The 19,554-nt window shown below is 31.5% G+C and overlaps 2 protein-coding genes across 4 annotated transcripts in view; both read right to left on the minus strand.

Annotated features, from left to right (window-relative positions):
- The window catches only part of LOC136269776 (prion-like-(Q/N-rich) domain-bearing protein 25), a 28,332-nt gene extending 10,880 nt beyond the window's left edge, over positions 1 to 17,452 (minus strand). The window contains exons 1-5 of the mRNA XM_066081797.1: positions 17,144 to 17,452; positions 14,547 to 14,592; positions 14,080 to 14,171; positions 8,807 to 8,977; positions 8,527 to 8,655 (exon numbers count right to left, since the gene is read on the minus strand). Of these exons, the coding sequence (XP_065937869.1) occupies positions 8,527 to 8,655; positions 8,807 to 8,977; positions 14,080 to 14,171; positions 14,547 to 14,592; positions 17,144 to 17,174 (469 nt within the window). The 5' untranslated portion in view covers positions 17,175 to 17,452. The remainder of the gene's footprint in view (positions 1 to 8,526; positions 8,656 to 8,806; positions 8,978 to 14,079; positions 14,172 to 14,546; positions 14,593 to 17,143) is intronic.
- The window catches only part of LOC136269667 (neurogenic locus notch homolog protein-like), a 123,869-nt gene that overhangs the window by 56,348 nt on the left and 47,967 nt on the right, over positions 1 to 19,554 (minus strand). The window lies entirely within an intron of this gene.

Below are 19,554 nucleotides of genomic sequence, written 5' to 3' on the forward strand. Positions count from 1 at the left end.
TATGACAAGGTGCATGGTGACAAGGTAAAGTCGTGTAATCTTTATACCAAGTTGGCAACATTGGTACAATTTTGTTGAGAGAGAGAGAAAGAGAGAGAGAGAGAGAGAGAGAGAGTTTGCATTGATTTTGAATAATAAGTTACTAATAGTTTTACTGGAAATTGATTTCTCAATAAGTTAACATGCAATCCTAATTGAATTTCAAAACTTACAACGTATCATTATTTAGGTTAACTTAGAGCGGTCAATTTAATCTCTTATCCATCAATGTTTTATTTTACACCAGATCAATTGATCACAGAACCTGAAAACACATGTTTAACAACTGGTTGATTGAAGATAATGTTTTCAAAGGAGAGGATGTTGACATTTTCTCCATTTTCACTTGGTCAGTGGTTATGTAATAGCTACTGTACACAGCTTTTCTTGACAATTTGCAGTGCACGATAGCGAGGTTGGGAACAATGAGGTGACAGACACACGTGTACTTGTATAAATGCACACGTCCTAAGGTCTGAATGCTCGGTAATGCAAAATGTTGTTTTAACACTCATTAATACTGTTCCAACTCAAGTAAAGAAGACAGAATTTGAAAAGTTTGATTTATCAGTTCTAAGAATTTCAAACATGAAAAGGAAGAGTTTTAAATTCGGAACATCATTTGACACATTGATATGAATTAAAACTTAATTGCTCTTTTATATTTTTCATATTTCAAATAAAATTAAATTAAATGTATGATAATTTTCTAATCTTTAACCCGAAACATTGTTTTAAAACCATGCATGTGTTTATTTACTTACACGTTACCGGCATTTGTATACATGCATTAAACAATTTATGAATTGTAGGATTGCTTTATATGTACATGCATGAAGACAGTTCTATACAATAATGCATATGAATTACTAAACTGGACAATGCATACTGTGAAAAGTTAAAAGTGTCAAAGAACCGGACTACCCGAAGCCCCCCTTTTCCTAGAAAATAAATCCTATCTCTTTCTCTCTCTCTCATGATTTATCAGGAAAAAAAGAATGGCTATCATCGATTGCGATTAACATGAATAAGATATTTACTAATCGACTTCCTGCTAAATAAAATCAACAGATATTTCATGGAGACTATGTTATTCTATGCATCATTACACTAGGCAAAACATGTCAAAATCTAGGTGATCATTTCGATCGGTGTGTGATAATTTGCACTTGTTAATTATGTTGTATTATTATGCACTTAACTCAGGCAGGTTATATGGGTCCTCCACTTTTTTTACAAATCACAAAAACACGGTAATTTGTTTAAATACATGTAATAAGATATATAAGCGGTTTATCGGAATACACGTCTAACTTGATTTGTGTCAATGTTGAGTCAGATTTTTAGATAAAATCTAGTCTCCTCAAGCTTCAATGTAGATAGATAGGGTTCATTTTTAGATTCATATGATTTTAAAAAGACAAAATAACTGATAAACACGTTCAGCCTCTGTCCCAAGCGCTTTATGCTTACTGCGATCATAAGTATACGGAAACACAGCGCGTGAATTTACTATGTAAAATGTGCGGACCCCAAAATCATTTTAAAAAAGTAGACATGTTGTTTATGTTTACCTGGGGGGGGGGGGGAGGGAGATTCTGAGCCATATTATTTATACACCCTATATAGACATTAGATTTTTTTCATGGAGGGTGCAAGGGGAGGGGGGGGTCCAGATCCCCTTTAATCTGCACATGGGTAATACGGTTAGATTGAAAGCTAATAACTAGGTGGTGTTATGGATTATCAAGTTTATTCCTGTTTAGCTCAAGAGTGTCAATTTTTTTTACTGACTTTTCGTTTCTGAATAACTATCAAAATTCATGCTTACAACATGAATATTAGTAAATCTGTCAATTTCTTTTCTTCAAAAAATCAAGGCTCAATTTCTCCCTCACTTATAAAATAACATATAAAATTGACATTTTCTTTCAAGTAAAATGTTATTAATGAAATTAAGGTTATATTATCCATACGTCACAAAACAACGTCTGACGTAATTCACGCGTTATTATGTTTTATCCGTGCCCGATCTAATTGAGACCTAACGTTAAAAGGTGTATTTCAAAACAAAGAATTCAAGATGACATAGATATTGATTCCAAAAAAATATATAAAAACTCCTGACAACTGCAATCAATTAGGCCTAGCGAAATAATATGACTGGATTGTGTCGATTGCGTACTCGTTTTGAAAATATAGACCGCTTACTTTTGTCCTGCATAAACATCAATCCATTATCAGGTTGAATTTAATCCAATTCTTTGAACATTAATTCCTGAAAGTCCATAAACATCCAAAATGAAATCCTGACCGAGATCTATATTACAGTGCATAAGGGAGATAAAAAAACAAGGGGAAATAATTTGACCTATATCAGTTCTATCCTATTCGCTTAGCAACGAGCATAGATTTATTTTCCACAAAAAATGATTTTAGAATTAAAATCATGCGCTGAAGAGAAGTTATTTCATTAAAAGAACAGTCTTTAAACCAGGAAAAAAAGTTTGAATTGAGGCAGACGTTGACACCGATGACATACTCCTGTCAAAATAAATTAAAGTCAAGGGCGAAAAAGAAAGTGGAAGGGCAAGGGAAGTTTGCAGCAAAAAAAATGAGATAAAAGAAGCCATTAAGAGCTAGAATCGCTGCACTAGAAACTAAGAATAGTGAACACAACAACAACGAAAAGTGGGATAATATCCAGGATAATCTTACTTCTGGAAAATAAGGAAAGTGTGAAAGAAAAATGGATAATATCTAATAAATGAACTTTTAAATCAGAAAGAAAGAAGATCAGATAAAAAAAATTGACTGCAAAGACAACAACAACACAGAGACAAAGATAGAGAGGTTAAATGAAGTGCAAGGTGACAAACCGAAACGTATAGAAAACAGTGCCTGCAGAGCCAAGTTAGCATCAAGGACTTGAAATACCCAAGATCTCTATAGAATCGCCAAAATGATGTCCAACAATTCAAGTGTTGCGAAAGACCAGCATAGCAACATTCTTTCCATGAATAAATAATAACGAATTGATTTCAAAAACATGCGAGATGAAAAGGGGAATAAGACAAGGCTGTCCAATATCAGCCTTCTATATCGTTTTGTTGCCGAAATTTTATCTGAAAAAATAAAGAATAATGACAATATACAAGGCTTTAAAGCTAACTTCATGGAAAAAGAAGTGAAAAATATACAACATGCCGACGACATGACATTAACTCTACAGAATATTGAATCACTTAAACATGATTTAGAAACAATAAACAAGTTCTGTATTTATGCAGGATCTAAGGTTAACATAAGTAAAACTGAATGTATTGTGCTAGGTCCTTTTAAAAACATGTTTACAGAAATCGAGGGTATATCAGTCACGAACAAAGCAGTAAAATGTTTCGGTATTCATGTAGGTCATGATAAAATTGAATGTTATAATAAAAATTGGATGAAAATTTATCATGATATAGACACTTTATTCGAATCTTGGAAAAGAAGAAAATTAACATTATTTAGGAAATACACCGTAATAAACTCTTTAGCATTATCAAAACTCCTATATGTTGCAAGTATTTTGGAAATTCCCGATAAGACTATATCAAAAGTATTAATAAGTTGATATTAGGGATGGGGTAATGGTAATTTGTAATGGTAATTGAGTGTAATTAATTACAAATTTTGATGTAATTGAAAGTAATGTGTACTTGGCCAAATTTTCAATTACATGTAATGGTAATTTAATTAATTACTTTCAAAAAAGGCATGTAATTCCAATTACTTTTCAATTACTTTCAATTACACACTGATGTATATATAAATATCAAGCTGTCCACTACGTATTTTTCCCCACACTAACAATGGTACAAGGTCAAGTTACGAAGAGTAGTTAAAAAGCATTGAACTATTATTATATATATCATACTAAATATTGTTCAAAATGGATTTTTTCAGTGGTTCAATATTTAATGATAAGTTTCCCAAATTTAATTAAGTACATGTATTTGATGAGTGGTTTGATCCCGTTTTGCTTAAAAAAAAACTTATTTTCCTTCTTATTAGAATAATTAGCGTGTCAATTGTCATTGACTTAGTTTAAAATATCACTGTTTAATTTACAAACAAAATCAGTGTTATCAAAATTATATAAACTATCAAGTCATGCTTTGTAATTGATAGCCCTAATTACACAGAGCTAAAATGCATGGCTTCAAATGGGTGTTAAGTTTTTGGTGCCTAACATGTCCACAGGGTGTGTTCCCTTATTGCTAACATTTTAATAATTAGGTAGAGAACAACAGGTGTGAATTGTGTTTTGATAACAATTAAAGTCTGCCCTCTACCCTAGATTAACTTGTACTTTGGCATTGTATTTACAAAGAAAAATTAGTGTTTAAAAATGCAAAGGTTTTGCACGCACGAAATATTTTAGTTGACATGATAGGTGTAGGTTAGGGTATATGACTTTTAAATGTTTATTGAATATCAAGGTGGTATGGGACACCTCCATATTGTGACTACAAGTACCTGTGTATTGAAATAAACAATTAAACCAAATTTATAATTTTTCTTTCCAAAAATTGTAACTTAATAGAGTAGTTAGCAAATTCTGAAACAGTGAAATTTTTTGGATTATGAGGAAATTTTATTCGTATTATAGACATACCTCCTGAAATGTTTATGTGTTGTATATAAATCATGGTTTTAGTAAATTTTAATGAAAATGTAATTTGTAATTAAATTAATTACTTCTGCAAAGTAATTGTAATTTAATTAATTACATTTGAAAACTCTTGTAATGATAATGGTAATTTAATTGAAGAATTTAAGCAAGTAATTGTAATTTAATTAATTACTTTCCATTGTAATTGACCCCATCCCTGGTCGATATATAATTTCATTTGGAATAAACTGATAGGATTAAAAGAAATACGTTAATTGGTCTTGTAAAAAAAGGCGGAATAGGTATTATTGACGTCGAATCCAAGATTAATGCATTAAAAGCCTCATGGGTCACCAGATTAAAAGAAACAAAACATATTAAAAGTTACGTAAATAGAAATTGCACTCCAATCAACATAGTCATAAACTATGTAATTAATACATGCAATTAACACATGCAATTAGACTTACAAAACAAATTAAGCCCCGATACATTTTTAAAGCAACCGGTATGGTAAAACCTGATGTTTTTATATAAAGGGAAAACAATATTTTTCAAAACTTGGCTTAAAAGTAATATTTTGTTTGTTAAAGACTTATACTCTGAGGCGGGAACTTTAAAATCGCCCGAGGAAATAGCAGACATATTGATAAACAAAAATAACTGGTTGTGCGAATATAAGATAATTAAAACAATATTCAAGAATTATGAAAACAAATTTGATCTCTGATATATGAAACAAGTACAATTACATACTCCTTCGAACAATAAATACTCAACTAAAGATTCCTATAATCATTTTATAGAGAAGAAATTTTATAGAGAAGAAATTTCAAAAACCAAACATGCAATCAAAATACAATAAAGAATTTTATATTCTCAAAAGCGATTGGGAATTATTTATATGAATAAAATCGTTTTGTTACAAGACAAAAAGACGGAATTTAATTATAAATTGTGAAATAATTTACTTTCAAATAATTATTTTGTAAGTAAGATTAATAAAAATTGTGATTATATGTGTAAAATATGTCCAGAAAAAGTTAAAAAAATTCACACCACCTTATTTTTGAGTGTGTGAATGTACAACATACATGGAAGATAGTGAGCAATATTTTTGGTTCTGATGTTAAATTGAAACACATAGTTATTGGTTTTTACTCTGTTAGAAATGAAACCATTGCTATAAATAATTTACTTTTATCTTTTGTTGCATTAAAAATTTACAAATATAGGATGTTTTGTAGACTAGAAAATATTGTAGAAACATCAGAAGGAATTGTATATTATTTGAAATTATGCATTCAGAAGTACTTAGAAATTTTACATTGTATCGGAAATTCTAGATATTATTCATTCTTTAAAACGCCCTTGGATAAATTGTAGATAATTTTATGTTGCCATGGGCGACCTGGCCCATGGTTTTTCACATAAATAGGGAAGTAAAAAGAGACTGTGATGACGATGGATCTACCTCCCTACAAAATGCTTTTCTTATTACGACCTATCAACTTCAATATTTCTGTGCACTTTATTAAGATCAATCAATAATAATATTATCTTGGTAAAACAAATAACTGTGATTTGAATAAAATATTACTGTAACTTTATATTTATATATGGTACTTAGTCAGATATAATAGCTGTTATTACTACTGCTATTACTCTTATTATTATCACTATTATATTAATTGTTATTATTATATATTTGTTACTACAAATACATTTGAATATCGTAACATGTACTTTTGCAAATAAATATCTGGAAGAAAAAAACAAAACAAAAAACATTCTTTCCATGGACAGTGAAAAGATGGGCAGAACATTTTTGATCGGTGTTTAATAAAGAAGATTCATATCAGACACCAGCTATCGAAATTGATTTTAAAAAACGTTAAAAACTGTTAAAGACATCAGTGTGAAGGAAATACGTGTTATCAAAATACAAAAAGCCAGGAAGATGAAATATAACAATGCCGAAGGAGTAACTATTATGAAACATCCAAAAACGGAAAAAAAACCAGAATGCAACAACTGGCGTGGAATCACACTCATACTTACATTTAGTAGAATGTTTAACAGAGTTCTCTTAGACAGAGTAAAACTACACGTTAATGGATAACCGAGAAAGAGCAGGCAGAATTTAGATCAGAAATCAACATTTTTGTTTTACAAAACACATAGAGCAGTCAATAAAGGGACAGTCCTCTCTATCCTTCAAATTTGTTGACCTTGAGAAGGCCCTCGACAGTGTACATTGTTAAAGTTTGTTGAAACTCTCAAGACTGTACGGCCTGTGATTGATGATTATTAACATAAGGAGTTCAGTGTAGTGTGGTGGTTACATGTAACAATGGCCAAACTGAATGGTTCCCAGTAACATCGGGGCTGAAACAGGATTGTAAACTATCAGCTCTGCTTTTTAAGTGGTTATAGACTTGGTCATGAGGAAATCCACTAGAGATTCGGAAAACGACATTAAAGGAAATTGAGAAACAAACTGGGTGATCTAGATTACTGTAGATTCCTAATTAAACACGAAGAATTAATATCCGCGTCAAATCGAGAGAAGCGCCCTTAGCGGTTATAAAAATATCGCCTTTATTTTCTGACCGTTGAGAACTATAAGAAATAATGAGTAAAGTTCGTCATTCGCGATTTTATATTCTCGCCATTTGATACAAAACAGCAGGATCGCAGAATTAAGTATATATAAAATATAAGGAATTAACAGTATGCCAACGACTTATCGCTTCAACTCATTAGCATTTGCAGGATAAAACAACTAAACTACATACAACATCTAGAAGCTTAAGACCTGATATCAATTTAAAGAGGACCAAATAATGAGTATTAATGCACGGAACAGGAACACCGCACAAGTAAATGGAGAGTGTTTGGAAGATGTAAACATCTCCACAAATCTGGTCTGCGTTATAGTAACATCAGGAAGTACTGATATTACAAAAATCAACAAATCCCTTCATATGTTTGCCATCTTAAAACCAGTTTAGAAATCTACACATATGAACACATGTAGTCAAGTACAAAGCTCAAGATCTTCAATAGTAATGTAAAATCAGTATTACTATATGGATAAAAATGATAAGAATGCTGAAAGCTCCGGAAAGAACTCACAAGGAAACTGGGAGTGTTCAAACATCGATGCCTACGATCCGTATCTAAGATCAAATGGTCAAAGTAGTATCTAACAACAAACCCAGAGAGACAGTAGAACAAGAACATATATCTGTAGAAAATGCTAAAAAATGGAGATGGAGCGGCCAAATCTCAGAACAGAATAAAAAATAAAACAATGATATAAAAAAATACCTGATAATATCCAAAATACAGTTAAAGAATATTTTTGGCTTATAATTTGTAATTTATAGTTTATATTCACAATTGTTCTGGTGTATAATATTTGTTTATAATTGTTGTTTATATAATGTATGCAAATCTATAAATGTTACTATATGTAAATTACTACTAAAATTACTACAACTATATCTTTTTGAATTTAATCTCGATACATAAATATGTTTGCTTCCCAGTGATATTCAAAATGTTTAAAACAATAAACCAATACTGTGGAATCATTAGATTTCGAAGTGGTAATAATGGGTAGTCCTACCTAAAGAATTACCATCCTCGTCGAAAACAAATTTTGAAGGAGTTTGTTTTCGTACTGAAACTGCAAACCATTCACCCACAAATTGATATCCCTACGAATAAGCAAAAACCTCACAATCCGTCAAAAATTACCCCAATATAATTACAATGATTTAACAGTACTTATTCTATGCTACATGTTAATACTATCTTACTTTTTAGACACTTTTCCTCCATCAAAATATATCCAGGCATACAATGACAGACGCAGTATTTGTTGATAAGGACACACTGTGCATCCTCTACGAAGCAGGCATGAGCATAATCCCAAATAATGTATTCCTCTGAAAAATGAATTCCGTTTCTTCATTATACATATTGAATTCATTTCTTCCTTTTAAATAAGATTTAAAAAGTATTATCATAATTGAAAAAATTAAATTTGATTCCTTTCCATTCCTAATTATTCATTACATGTTTAGATATGTGACTTACTTGCGTTCCACGATGAACAATCGATGCTAAAATTTGCTTTATAACCAAGTCCTGAACAAAAGTAGAAAATTTCCCTCTTACTGCCTATCGTTAGGTGAATTTTTTCCAGAGAGTTTCCGTAATTATACAAATCATTTGTCAGGAAGTTGCATTTTTGGGGACATGTGGTGACTATGATAAAAAAGCAAATGTGATTTTCATAACTATTTGAAATGTCATTTAGGAAATAAATATTCGTGTGCAATGGATTCTGTTTCAGTATTCAATACGATATTTTATGAATTTATATTTAGTTCTATATGTAGAATGTCCTTATAAAGAACTGGGTACGCTAAGTACATTGTATAACATATCGGCCCTGTTGAAATGTGAAAAATCAAACACATGATATCTTTAAAATGTTCGCCGGAATAGTTCATGTAGGACACCCCATGCATGAAATTAACTTTCGTTTGCTAAAATTCACGTGCGTTTGGTAATTGTAAACTCCGAAACCGGACCTTGTTTACGGATTTTGTAAAATATATGGGTTTTTGTAATGTTTGATCTGATATTTCTATAAGGCAGCATTCGAGTTCATACACCAATATTTCAGAATAGCACAATTTTAGACTGCTTATTAACATAGAAACGGAAAAAAATATGTACAAGACTGCGGCCACTTTCGTTTTTTATTTTTTTCTATTTTCAAGATGCACAAAAAAATGAATGTTTTCATTGGTTAGCTAAGACGTAAGATGAGTTTCTTTAATATGACAATGCCTAAATAAATACTTAACTGTAAAAATAGACTTATGTTGACAATTGACTTTAATTAAAGAAAAATAAAACCGTTCCATGGAAAAATTGGAGTATTTTTTATTAGTTTATTAGTCTTTAGACACAGTGTATTTGAATTACTTACAATTACATACCGTGTATTGCAGATAAAATGGTCAACATTGTTGTGTAGTAATAAAAATATACAATATTGATTTCAGGATGGATATAAGAAGAAATATTTTTTTTTAAAAACCTCAACATTTCTTATAATTTGCTATTTAATGAATATAAAGTTATCTGTGTGTCGTTGTACTCTACATAAATGACGTAACAAGTGTAAACAAATGACGTCATAAAGTAGCTGAGAGAGAGAGAGAGAGAGAGAGAGAGAAAAGTTTATACAGATACATTTAAAATTTCAAAACAGTTTTATTATCAAATCAGAAGTCAGATTCAAAACATTATATTTGTGTAGATTTATATATTTGGTACAACGTTATTAGAAATATAATTATACTAGTAAATCAGACACTGAATGTTTGCCGATCCTGTTGAAGTAATTAAATCAAACTTAAAAAAAAATATTTTCACAAGAAAAATATAATAGTGATCATATTCCTATATGCATGCATTTTAAGCGCCCAGTATATTTACTAGTACATGGGTGTCATTAGTCTCTGTAACGGGACATGTGTCTAGGGGTTAGTCGCGTACATATTCTACAGTATTTAAAAAAGTACAACATTTTGCGTAAGAATGTACGAATTCAAAACTAATGATAGATCTAGCTGTGTTTAGCTTTTTAAATGACAACTTTAATTCTAGAAAATACATTAATTACCTTTTTACATCGTTCACGGATGTCTTGCGTTAATTATTTCTTGATCGGTCTAAACTATCTATTACGGTAGAATGTTGGTAATACATGTAATTGGTGTTGAGTTATCATTATTAACAAAAAATAATCATTTCAGATTAAAACATTGTCAAATATATATTCATGTCGCTGGAATATTTACTGGAGGAATTAAATTGCCGAACAGGGGTATGTCCCGATTTTTGATCAATTGATCGATTTCATTCATCTTGAAAAGATATAACTTGCGTGTCTTACTAAATGTACATTAATCAATTAGTAGTCAAGTGTGCATAGTGTTTCTTCGATAAATTTCTTCTAAAACATTCAATCTAAAGTATAATATATATATATGTTACAAAACAAATGTAAATCATTTGACCCCCTCCCAATGGATTTATTCAAAACATTGGAGATCTAATCCTTTTAGTGTTAGGTAATTTAAAAGCAGGTCTTCGCGCGATAACTTCACATGAATTCATAATGTTTGCGTGCCGATTAGTGGACGGGATCATGAGAGTACCCCAGAGCACACCGTGTGTACACATGCAGCTTTATAAATATTTGAATAAAAAAAACTGTTTCTATTACTTTCCTATCGTTGGAAATGACAAAAAGGCCTTTGATTTTCCATCTTAATATAACAAATACAATTTAACTGCTTTATCTTTCAAGCTAACATGCAATTATTTGATACATGCACACTTCAAAATAATTTGAAATAATGAATTTAATTAATTTCAAATAATATACATGTACATGCTCCAGCTATTATGGTGTTCCGATGGGGCCACTTCGACTTTCGCCTTGAGGGCGAAGATGCGAGAGTGTGAAGTTGCGAAGGCAAAATTGCGAAGGTGCGAAGGCGAAGGAGCGAAAGTGCGAAGATGCGAAGGCGAGAGTGCGATGGCGAAGGAGCGATACTACTATCGCTCTTTCGCCAATGCAACTTCGCACTCTCGCCTTCGCAACTTCACACTTTCGCCTTCGTCTTTTTTTTTATTGCATTCAGCATGAGGTATCGGTCGATTCCAATGGAATCGAATTTGTTGCAGGCACCGTACTCGCCCGAGGATTGCCGATTAATCTTAGATGTTATTGATACCCATGCGCTATAGGCCATCGTGCTTACTATGAAAGTTTATAAATATTTTACTGTGTTATGTGACATATATGTTTACCTGTGCTCACTATGCCTAATCATTATATACTCCTCATAAAATGTAATGTCCGCAATAATGTGTACACATACACTTCCAGACTCCCGTCACTTATCAGCTGTCTGTTTACCTTAAACCAACATCGTGGTTCAAACACATTATACCATTTTAATTAAATAATATGCGACATTCCTTTTTCATGCACGGATGAGCTTGAGAGGGGCCCAGACCCCCCCCCCCCCTTCCCCCACGGAAAATTAATTTCACACAGTAATGGAGAGAGGGTCGGACACCTCCCCCTCCCCTCCACCCCTGGAAAATTTAGTATTATTGATTTCACATAGTAAAGTTACTACAAATATGCCTCGGACCTCCCACCCCCTCCCCCGACTAGTACAATAGTACAATTATCCCTCGGACCCCCCCCCCTTCCCCACTAGAAATAATGAAAATATTGATCTGCGCGGGGTGTTGAAAATAAATTCTCAAAAGTTAATCTTCTGCCAAAGATGTTATTTTATACAGCTAAAAATATCTTTAAACGATAGAGAGCTCCAAAAACATAAAAAGGCGAAGGCAAAAGTGCGAAGGTGAGAATGCGAAGTTGCGAGGGCGAAAGAGTGATAGTAGTATCGCTCCTTTGCCCTCGCAACTTCGCACTTTCGCCTTCGCATCTACGCGCTTCGCCGTCGCATCTTCGCACTTTCGCTCCTTCACCTTCGTACCTTCGCCTTCGCAACCTCGCATCTTCGCCCGAAATTGCAAAGGTCGAAGTGACCCTTTCGGAACACCAAAAGCTATATATCGAGGAAAAAGACTGAATTTTCTACTTCCGTTGATGAATTTATGAATAACAGCGAAAATTAAAATTCATGTCATAAGATACGGTAGCCCTTGAATTATTTTGTTAACTCGAGCAAGCTTTTTGGAAGGCAATTACTTGTACAGCTTACACTTCTGTCAAAACTGGAGAAATAGTATGTCACATGCTCAAAACAAGGATGACAGGCACGTGTTATTGCTGTTTTCATTCTCTTGTCTAATCATCTTAAAGAGAGAACAAGCATTGTGTGCAAGTTTATAAGATTATAGGAGTTGACACTGCTGCTGATTTCTATAAAACCAGTAATCAATCTGGAGCGGGCAAAACCTGCCCTTTCAATTTTTCAAAAATCCGTCAAACTAGATAATGTAAAAATGCAGTTTTTAATTTTTACCTCGCCTAAAAAGCTCTTACAGTAACTTTGAAAGAAAGATGTTCACATGCATTAGACATTTAAATTGATTTTAGATAAAAAAAAAAAAATAAAAAAAAAATAAAAAACTACATTGATTTTAAATACATTTTGCCCATCTTCTCAATTTGTACATTAATCTTGTACATTGGGCGTTTTCAGAGGTGCAATGGAAAGTTGCGTAACACGACCTCTGGTGAGAGAATGCAAGCTATTATGATGATGATGTATAAATTTATATAACATGAAACATAATTAATTCCTTACTGCAAAAGGCAAAAAAATAATGGATTAAATATGTCTTTATTTACATTATATACCAGAACATCCTTTCTTTAATTATTATTTGAAGAACGTTGTCAATACATTTCATGACGTCATGACGTTTTTAGTTAACTGAATAGCTATAAACGATGCTTTGTTTAGATAACTATTATATGGAAACCGTAAAAGCTTTTTCAAAAATCAAACTGTTTTGAAACCGGTTAATTCTCCAAATATTTCACTCAAAATTTCATTAACTTTGAAAACAGGGCCGATTTTGCTGCTTACCGTACCCAGTTCTTTAAGAACATTCAACTTATTATTTATATATTATATATTGGTTAGTTTTAAGTTTTTATAATCTTAACCATTCTAAAATAAAACCTATTTTACTGACGAAGTGCTTTGTCAGTTTTCGTTTTGATTCAAAATAGTTTTAAAACTGCGAGGGGTTTTTACAAACAACATTATGCATTAACAAATAAAAAATAGAACCTATTATTATGTGTTGATTTTTGGTATTTTACCAACTTTTAAACATATTGTAAGCTGACAGGATCACATTCTCTATAATATTAACGGTTTCTTGAAACGGCCGGAGAGACAACAGAGAGGGGTGCAACAGAAACATTGTTTAATTATAAACAAAACTCAACTTCAGCTTTTTAATATTAAATTAATAAAATTATCTCATGCAGGACTCATGAAATATATTTTTGACTGTTGTTACATTATTTTAACATATAATTACGATTTTATAGAGGGGCAAATTACGTTGTTAGTTTAAAGTTTCAATGAATGCCGGCCTGTGAAACCATTTTATAATGACGTTGGCTTTTGTAAATCATATTGGCACTATTTCAAAAGTTATTTTACTTTTACTGATGCTTCACATCTATCACGAAAGTAAATAGGTTACAATTACTCAGTACAACAAAATTCAAAAACAGAAAATCGCGACAATATGAAAAAGAAAATTTTAAAAAAGAAAACTACCATCTTGCAATATATCCTTTGCGTTACTCAAACGAAAGTTACATTTCCAACCGTAATCTATAAATCTTTTAACCGTCTCCAAACACAGATCTCTAAAAGAAGAGAAATTGTTATCATTTGCCATACAACATACAGATATATATTCATTTTCATATTTATTGTTTACGTTACGTTGTTGTTTTAATACGAATGTTAAAAGAAGGATTGTCAAAAATGTGTCTTATAATGTGTTTAAATGGCGAGTAGTACATAAAGAATTATCAATGTCTAACACAATGATTTTTGGTTAAAAACTTTTATCATACTCGTAGTTTTTAATTTGCTAAACCATAATTTTAGTATATAAATTTCTAATTTGATTACCTACTATCAAATCAAGGTAATGTGTCTGATTATAAATCAAAGTAATTCAATATATATTCAACATACTGCTAGTTAGTTTGCAGCGTCTGCCACTAATTTCTTACCTATTGATGGAACTTGAACTTGATTCGTGTATAATCAGAGCCAAATCTACCAATGAAAATAAAAACAAAGAAATAAATGTAAACATTCATGTTTTATCGGTTAATCAATAGAACAATGTACATGTAAACGAAAATATATTAGAAACATACGAAGAAATTAAAGTATGAAAAAATGCTAAATAAACTCTTTTTATTGCTCTTTTGGACATATGTTACGACTACATTCCTTTATTATCTTTCTTTAACTAAATTAAAAATACATCAAATTCAAAATGATTGTACAAATCAATCAATAACTGACAAGCAGATTCAAGTTTGAATAAAACAAGGGAGGGATTTGTTTTTTTTTTTTTTTTGTTTTTTTTTTGGGGGGGGGGGAGGGGGGTGAAAACGAACTGCGATGTGAGAAACAATAAAAAGTTTCTTACAAAGTGAAAGATAGGTGGATTTTATCATTGCTTCTACCGTTAAAACCACAATAACTCTTCATCAAACCTACGAACGTATTTTAGTGAACCTGTCTACGAAAAATCAATAGGATAATAATAATGTGGCTTAATTAATATTTTTTCAAACAAATTTAATTATTAACACGATTCATAGATAAAGCAACCATGCATGACTATATCGTCAGCAGTAAAAAAAAAACCAATTTCTTATTGCATAACCTGTCTTTATGTTGTATATAATTTATCGGAAACGATAAAAATAAACAACTGGTTTTCATGGTTCGTAAATTTTTAATAGGTGATGGTAGCAACAGTTTGGTGCATATTTTTTCATACCCAATTCCTCTTGAGACTGCTGATTCCCTATAATTTGATATTTTGTCATTTGTATTTAAAAGGAGATATTTTATTAATAACATGGTATAAGACCTATGCTCATCAATTTACAAATATTGATTTAGATTCAGAACAACATTTATTATATTAGTCCGGAGAGACGAAATATTGCCAGACGAGAAGCAGAGGCCAGAGCATTCGTCCAAAGCAGGTTTGTTTATTTTTTGGAGAATCAATCTTCATTTCTGTGTCCCTCATCATCATGTAATAGATGTATAGTGTTTTTATGGCGACTTCCGTTTCAGGAAATATGTGCAGTCGAGGAGAATATTAAACCCATACTGATAAAAAACAAAGAAAAATTTCACACCATATTGATATAAAGTACTTTATGCTCTCTATTGTCCTCATGTACGGCAAATTTCTTTCAAGTTTTGAATGCTAGTATAAAACACTTAACACTTGAGAGTACATTGAATTGTTTGTATTGTATAGTGTGAGTTCTCATGCGAATACAGTGATATACGGGGGAAAATCGATCTCCAGATTGAAGATATCTAATCAGATAATATATATATATATATATATATATATATATATATATATATATATATATATATATATATATATATATATATATATATATATATATATATATATATATATATATATATATAATCACGTGTTTTGATAATATTAAAGTTTGTTAGATTAAATAAAACGTTCAACCTTACATAATTAGTTTGATATGTACTTTTCAAAAATTATAATTAAATTATGTCTTTATGAAAAATAGTTTTCTCTTTGATGTTTTTGGCACTATGTTTTTAGCCGTGGAAGTATTCTTAATAATTTGTTAATATGGCTGTTCCATGTATGTTTCATATCCCTGACTGAGAGCGTATATACTGTCTTTACAGCGACGATACACATATATTTCATACAAAAATCATCAGTTTGAATATAAATATAAGCATTGAATGCTTATTCTTGGATGCCGTCGGTACTATGACACACCAATGCGATGGAGACAAATAATCATACCGTGCTAACGCGCTGTATACAATTTGTCTGCATCGCATTGGTGTTTCATAGGACCGACGACATTCAAAACTAAGCATTCATTGCTTAAATGAGTCCGCAACATCAGATGTAACGGTCATTAAAGATGTAAAAAAAATATTGTAACCGTTTACGGTTATTTATTTAGGAAACAATATGTAATTATGATCTCTTGAGATCAATGAATATCTTTAACAACCCCTATATATTTTAACTGAATAGCAACAAATTAGATAAAATAGATTTAATCTTTTAAGAAAAAACAACATAAAATAATGACACCGAATCAACAAGTTCAAACAAGGATATTATCACAAAAGTTCTTATTTATAAAGGTTCACTTCTTCGATTACCATTAAAAGCAACTTGTAACACATGCATATAGATGACCCACAAAAGAATCTTTGTTGTTATTGAACAAGGGGACATTATATAAAGCGTGATCATGAAAACAAACATTCAATATCCAACCCACACACACACGTTTTTGCGTTAAAAATGTATTGAAATACAACTATCCTCAAATCATAAAATGTACTGAACTTTTGAAATAAAAAAATTGAATTGAACTATGTAATATACATTTTGTGTATGCCTAAGATTGGTCAAAGCTGATCAAGACCCTATTCTTTAGGCATGATCTATATGAACGATTATATCAATATTAACTGATGAAATGTTTAGTTTATATATAGTTAAACGTTAGACTGATAGATATGGATAAGTAGGAAAAAAGCAATAAATACTTACATATGATGGTGTATTGATTCATAATTGCCATGATTTGAAGAATTCTTGTATGTGTTTGGATTTCTGTATACGGTTATTTACTTCCTGGTTCACAATCAACTAAGGAAAAAGAATTGTGATAGAGTACGCTTTAGAAAGTTTGTAATGGTCATTATTTTGGGTTTACTTCCTTATTAATTGTTCACAATATCCACTCAACGGTGTCTTTATATAACAACGTTTTACCTTCAAGTAATGTTATATCATAATTTATGAAAGTTATATCCAGAAACATAACAAGGTCAAGATATCACTGAAAACCGTTTGATAATGAGGATATCATGGAAATGCACTGAGCGCAAAACTAAGCTCACGAACTTAACGTTGATCTAATAAAAAATGGAAATTCGTTTTTAAAGCCTTTTAGTGTGTTTTTTTCATAGTACAAAACACAAGGTCTTATATCGCCGTGCAACTTTAATAACGTTATGTAATTTCCTTGGGACGAATACTTCCGTTTTGTCTCCAACAGTATTTTATCTGGGGAATGGGAGGGGGGCTTAAATAAATTCAGCGTTCCCTTCAAACAGCAAACAGACGCCAACATTGTAAGTGTTGCATGGAGCAGAAATAAACAATCAAGGTCTTTACCTAGAATTTTCATTGTAACTTTCAAAATGTAAACATACAGATGACCTTAGTTTTGTTTACATAACAATAATTGTGGGCTATGTAAATCGCTTATAACTCGACGACTGGCACTCAGATTTTGGTTGACTATTAGAAATGTCTTACCAAAGCATTGTTAACATTAACAAGAGGCACAGAGATCACATCGCTCACCTGAGCAACAATAGCCATAACTTTGATTGAATGCGCATAAAATATCAAATTCAAAACATCCTGCAAATTAAGTACAGTAGATTTTACACAAAAAGTTTTAAAAATCTGTCAGTTTTTGTTCATAATTTACCAAACCCCTTTTGTTCTTATAATTTTTTGTTTATTCCTATTTAACCTCCCTCCTCTTTGTGGCACCATTATTCTCCACGAAATTATGACCAAAATTTGATCTGCACAATCTGTGCTTTCACACTGGTTTCAGTTTTTGTTTAGGCTGAATGCATTTCCAGATGATTTTTCACGTTTTTTTTCTTTATCTTCCCATGTATAAACCTAACATCCACTATTGTGACCCCACCATACCCCCGGAATCAACTTGAATTTACTCTATCTGTGGATTTGTCTACGCTTTGAGCTTTTTTTTTGGTATTATGGTTATTGAGAAGATCTATAAAGATTCTCTCTATGTTATCCTGTGTTAAACTCCTCGATCCCTCCATTGTGGCTCCACTCTACCCAAAGGGACGGTGATTTGAACAATCTTAAATTAACACTATCTGAAGATACCTGCACACAAATTTTAGGTTTTCTGGCCTAATAGGTTTTGAGAAGAAGATTTTGAAAGACTTTTCTATATATTTCCGTGTAAAATTGATCCCCGCATTGTGGCCACACCCTACCCTTGGAGATCATGATTTGAGCAATCGTAAATTTACACTATCTGAGGATGCTTGCACATAAATTTGAGCTTTTCTGGGCCAAATAGTTTCTGAAAATTTTCACTATACACATATATGTTTATGTAAAAATTGCTCCCCCCCCCCCAATTATGGCCACACCCTACGCCTGGGAACCATGTTTTGAACAGACATGACGCCGATAACTGGTACAGTAAATCAAGGAAACTTGGCAAATTCGGGGCGTGCTAAATTACAAAAAATGATATACATATGTAATCTAACAAATGGATAAAACGTATCAAAAAATATCATAAGGCGAGGAAATGGGGGGGGGGGGGTATATGTAAGCCGATAACTGGTACAGTGTACAGTACGTGCCATTTATTCTTCAGATAAACAAACATGACTGACAATAAATACGGAATCAGCAATTTTAAACATTGGAAAAGGGTCATCTCAAAAAATTTCTTCCCTTTATGAAGATTCACTACATGTACTTTGATCGACATTTAAAGCAGCTTGTAAAACTGAAAAGATATGCCACACAAAAGAACTTTTTTTGTTAATGAACAAAGGGGTCATCATGTTAAGGACAAAAATGAAAACAAATGTCAAATATCCGTATCTACACATTTGCACCTTTAAAGGTTGCATTTTTTAAAAAAAAAACTATCCTTGAATCCTATAATGTATTGGTCTTGTGAGAGTTTAACAAATTATCTTCATTACGTATACATATTGTAATTGCCTAAAAATGTGAAAAGCCTATCATGAACATATTTTTGATGCAAGTGTTAATATAAAAATTGAAAAGGTTGAAACCATATGAATGAAGAATATGTATTTTGAGTTAAGTCGACAAATAGAGATATAGACAAGTGATGTAGAAAACAGAGAATAAATACTTAC

The sequence above is a fragment of the Magallana gigas genome, chromosome 4 (assembly GCF_963853765.1).
Source record: "Magallana gigas chromosome 4, xbMagGiga1.1, whole genome shotgun sequence".
NCBI classification, from domain to species: Eukaryota; Metazoa; Mollusca; class Bivalvia; order Ostreida; family Ostreidae; genus Magallana; species Magallana gigas.